Source organism: Cotesia glomerata, linkage group LG5 (genome assembly GCF_020080835.1).
Source record: "Cotesia glomerata isolate CgM1 linkage group LG5, MPM_Cglom_v2.3, whole genome shotgun sequence".
NCBI classification, from domain to species: Eukaryota; Metazoa; Arthropoda; class Insecta; order Hymenoptera; family Braconidae; genus Cotesia; species Cotesia glomerata.
In genome coordinates this window covers 12,643,432-12,648,328 of record NC_058162.1, presented here as the reverse complement: position 1 = coordinate 12,648,328, position 4,897 = coordinate 12,643,432, and the positions used below count along the sequence as shown (strand labels likewise).

General features: G+C 30.7%; 1 protein-coding gene across 2 annotated transcripts; it reads left to right on the top strand.

The window, feature by feature from the left end:
• Positions 1 to 2,737: 2,737 nt before the first annotated feature.
• Positions 2,738 to 4,277, top strand: LOC123264737. Of its 2 annotated transcripts, none has more exons than XM_044728181.1 (2): positions 2,738 to 3,524; positions 4,254 to 4,277. In XM_044728181.1, the coding sequence occupies exon 1, from the start codon at positions 2,937 to 2,939 to the stop codon at positions 3,519 to 3,521; it is 585 nt and encodes a 194-aa protein (XP_044584116.1). In that variant the 5' UTR covers positions 2,738 to 2,936; the 3' UTR covers positions 3,522 to 3,524; positions 4,254 to 4,277. The 2 variants fall into 2 exon arrangements, with proteins under 2 accessions (XP_044584116.1, XP_044584117.1); XM_044728182.1 differs by lacking the exon at positions 4,254 to 4,277 and adding an exon at positions 3,855 to 3,864 and having other exon boundaries at positions 2,738 to 3,528.
• Positions 4,278 to 4,897: the final 620 nt, after the last annotated feature.

The following is a 4,897-nucleotide window of genomic DNA, read 5'->3' as shown; positions in this document are numbered from 1 at the left end:
TATTCTGATCGGTTCAGTAGTTTTCGTAGTATAACCGGACAAAAAAACCGGCTCTCCATTTATTAGTATAGATCATATTCAGAATAAATTTAAGAATAATCGAGACAAGTCCAGAAGCAAAATCAGAATAAAATTAAGAATGAATTTAAGAACAAGTCAGAAATAAAAGTACTAAATATTTAATTAATGAAACCAGGAATTATTTCGGTTCATTAATTTACTACGTAGGCAGAGTTTGGATTGACTTTACTAGGAATACTTTCGGTTGGTCAATTCATGACTTCGGTGCCATGTAAAACAAATTGTCTTTGGTAATTGAGTTAACTGAATTTATTTAATTAATTGCATAAGGTAAAACCAGTAAAACGTTTTAGAGAAGTTTTAGTAAAATCATTTGAAGTTAAATTAATTTAAATCAGTTAAATAAATTATGGTAAAAATTTAATTGTTTAAAATAAAATTTATTTGTAATAAAATTAGAATCAGTAAAAATCACTAAAATTGTTAATGTAAATTATTTAATTGAAAGTAGAAAATAAAACTTGTAAAAATTCTTCAGAGAAAAAATTACACCAAAAACTTACGACAGAGACGCAAGACCGAGCGAGAGCATCAGCCATCTGGTCCCGCGCGAAGCGCTGAGTAGAGGACACTCAAGGTCGAGACTAAAATCTTACGGTGTTGCTAGGCAGAATATAATCCTCAGTTAAAATAAAATAAAATAAAATAAATGCTAAGTTTTACAAGCAAACACAATAGAAAGAAAAAGGAAATAATTTAGGGAAAATAAAACTCGGTCATTCAAGGACAAGTAAAATAGTTTAGTCAAAATAAATCAAATAAAATCAATTGATAAATTTTTAGTTCATAAAAATTAAGTTCTTAATTAAATAAAATTAACTCATAAATTCTGGGAAAATAATTTGGACTAAATTAACAACGACCTAATAAAATATTTAATAAATTCTGGTGAAATAAATTAAGTAAATTTAATGTTAAAACTTGGAAAAATTAATTGGTAAAATCTCGGAAGTAACCAAACATTGTTGGCAGATTATGAAGACCTTCTCTCTGTCAATAGATTTTAATCTATTAATTCAAGATACGAAGACCTCTTGTAATTAAATATTTATTGTTGTATTATTAAGACCACGGCAATAAATTAGTTAATAATTTTAATTTGAAATTTGGAATTAGGATTTATAATCAAGTTGGGATGAATGGAATAGTAATTTTGGGAAATAAATATATAAATTTTAACTTGTAAAATCACGAGGAAATATTTAGTGTGTTTGGAAAATTAAATAATAGTGTGGGTGGGTAGTATTAAGTATTGTAGTGTTGCCTAGGGATTCATGGTATCCTCCTCTGCTTCCTGGGCATACTTAGAGTCCTTTGCATAGACGCCCAGGTGGGGGTGCAATAAGCGTAAGTTGATAATTAAATATTGTGGGTGTATGTGGAAATATTATTGGAGTGTAGCCTAGGGATTCATGGTATCCTCCTCTGCTTTCTGGGCGCACTTAGAAGCCGTTGTATAGACGCCGGATTTGGGGTACAACGGTAGTAAGCTAGAAACCGCGGTATAGACGCTCCATATGAGGGTACTGTCGGGAATAGAAACTATGATAGAAACCGCGATATAGACGCTCCATAAGAGGGTATCGTCGGGATTAAGTTTATTTGATATTTTGTAAGAGGTTTTTCTTTTGTAATTAGGGTTGGTTAAATAAAATAAATTGTAAAAATGAATTTCTTTTAATAATTTCTGTATCCTTCCTAATGATATCTCACGACCCTGAGTTACCACTCCATGTTCTGGTCCAGTTTCTGGATACTGTGGGAAAAATCCAGTGGCGCCCTAAATAAATTTAGGAGTAACCAAGAGAGCGGTGGATCCCCGTTTCAATATTTTCTTCTAATTTTTCGAGCAATAATAAATTTCAAATAATTACTCATATGATTGAAAACACATCAAGATTTTGAAGGTGAATATAGCTTTTTGGCACACGTTGGAAATTCTTTTCTACATCGTTGAACTATTAATAATAAATAATGTTTCTGATCTTCATCATATGTACCAAACTCGTTAACGATAAACTCGATTAACGATTAACGATTACACCGTTAACGATAAGCCCTTAAACGTAAGTGACAGCGAAAAATTGATATTAAAATAATAATTTGAATATAGTTTAATAAAATATTGGCTTGTTCTGTCTTAGTATTACTGTCGCTTGATTTTTGGACTAATCACTTAATGCAACAAACAATGAGAAAATTATTTTGAGGTTAGGTATGCCATAAAGTATCAAACCCGTCTACATAGACAATAGAGACGGTAATATCATGCTCATTAACTAGAGCAATGTTAGAATATGCCATCTCGGGACTGCTTGGTGTAATTTTTCAAAGAATGATTTCTACTTATACAAAGTTAGCGTGAATAAAGTTGACAATGAAAAAATTAGGACGACGGTTGACCCTAAAGGCCATCCCTGCAACTTCCTGCTCATTTTGTACTTAAGCGCTCAAAATTACACATTACGTTTTTGAGCTCTTCGAGCTCACAAATATGATTTTTGTGTCATTTTGAAGTCTTTGAGCTCAAAACTCTAATAGCAGTTTAAGGGGGGAAATACGTGTAGAGGCTTGAAGAAATTCAAAATTTTTTTTTTTCATAAATCGCTTGTAAAACTATTGAAAAATATACAGTTAAAATTTCAGGTAAAAATTATTATTCGTTCAAAAGTTACAAGCGATTTAGTAAGTGCGCTCGGTACAGCGCCCGAGAACATAATTACCTGAACGGAGCGGTCGGTTAGGGTCGAGTAGGTAGTCATTCATATACTTCCAAGTTGACAGAAGTTTTAATAAAAAAATTAAGCACTTACTATGGACTAGCAATTAGGAGAAATGTAAATAGCGTTGAAGACATGAAAAATGAGATATTGGCAACTTATTTCCATATGATATCAACAGATGATAATCCACAACATGACAAATGTCCAAAGGGTGTAGATAGCTGGTGTAAGTGGAACGAAGCTAAAGCTCTGGGGACAGAACCTCCAAAACATCCGACACCTTTGCATCCTGACGTTCAAAAAGCGATTTTTCCAATTTATCAGGATTTATCCCGGGTCGATTTATTGGAGAGATGTTTAGGAGGCCATACTCAAAATGCTAATGAAAGTTTTAATTCAACTATTTGGCGTATGGCCCCTAAACATTTGCATAGTGGTTTAAAAACTATTGAAATTGCTGCATACTTGGCTGCTTGCTTATTTAATGAAGGCAGTTCAAGTATTTTATTAGTCATGAACGAGTTAGGTCTCATCGTTGGGAACAATAGCTTCAATCACGCACAACAATCCGACAGTCAGCGCGTAACCCGTCAGAATCGACGCAGCTCCTTGGACAGTAAAGAAGCCCGAAAAGCACGAAAAGAAAAGCTACAAGCTCAAAATGAAGCATATGAAGCTGAAGAAGGCTTACAATATGGTGCTGGAATAGCTGATTAATTGGTAAGTTGTTTCAATTCGTTTAATACAACTTTATATTAACCTTTTGGCACCGTGGCTTTATTTACCAGTAACAATTTATCGAAACAAAAATTTTTCATAAAAAATTTATCATACAAAAATTTCTCACATGCAAAAATTCTCACTCAAAAATTTCTTGATTAAAAAATTCTCACAGAGCAAAAATTATCATTTAAAAGTTTCTCAAATATTTTATTTTCACTTTATCATTAAAAATTCATAATTAAATAAATATTAATTTTAATAATAATTAATAATACCAAATAAATTTTGACAATGAGAAATATTGCCTTTGTGAAAATATCGAACAAGAAATTATTGCTGATAATTTATGTCGCGAGAAATTATTGCATGAGAAAAAGAGACGGTCACCTTAACTTTTTTCATCACTTATTTTTAAACGCGTTTTTCTCGAAACTAGTTTTTTCGAACTAGTGTACACTCTAGCTTAAAAGTTTTTAACAAATCATCTTCAAATTTAGTATATTATTTCTTTACATAATTGTGCTGAATATGAACCTCAATCAGAAGCAATTTTTTCATTTTAACTAATTTTTTATACTAAACAATAAACAAAAAAAAGGTAAAAAAACATGACTTACTTTCACAGCCGTCAAAAAAATGAAAATTTTTTTTTTTTTTCTTTAAAATGAGGTTCATATAGAAGATACATGTCTAAAAAAAGTTATAATTTTGATGCATTGATTTCAGATAAAAATTATGGCCTCCATGATCCCGTGTAAAAAAAAATCGTCTTAAAATTGTCGTTCGTTTAAGATCTTAAACGTGACACAAACCAAGACTATTTTAAGACTCTTTTAAGACGCCAAAAAAAATAATTCCGAGAGCAGATTTTTGAAATTTTGGTTCTCGAATTTGTTGTGAAAATTAATTTTTAGACATTTTTTAGACGATTTTACGACTTTCTAACCGAAATATTTTTGAGTAAGATGATTTTAAATGGAATTCAAAATTGGTAAAAAATTATTCGACAATTTTAAGACTTTAAAAAATCTTAAAATAGTCTTAAAATCGTCTTGAAAAAATCTTAAAATAGTTTTAAAAAAAATTATTAAAAAATTTCCAGGCTATTTTAAGATGTCACAATGACAGCTCCGAAAAATTATTATGGAGCGTCTTTAAATTGTCTTAAAATGATCTTAAATTAGTCTTAAAAAAATGTTAAAAAAAAATTTAGAGACTATTTTAAGATGAGCTAACAGCGACAGAGCCCCGGAACATTAAAACGGAACGTCTTAAAAAAGTCTTAAAATTGTCGGATGATAATTTTTTAACTCTCGGAATTTTTTTTTGGCGTCTTAAAAGAGTCTTAAAATAGTCTTGGTTTGTGTCAC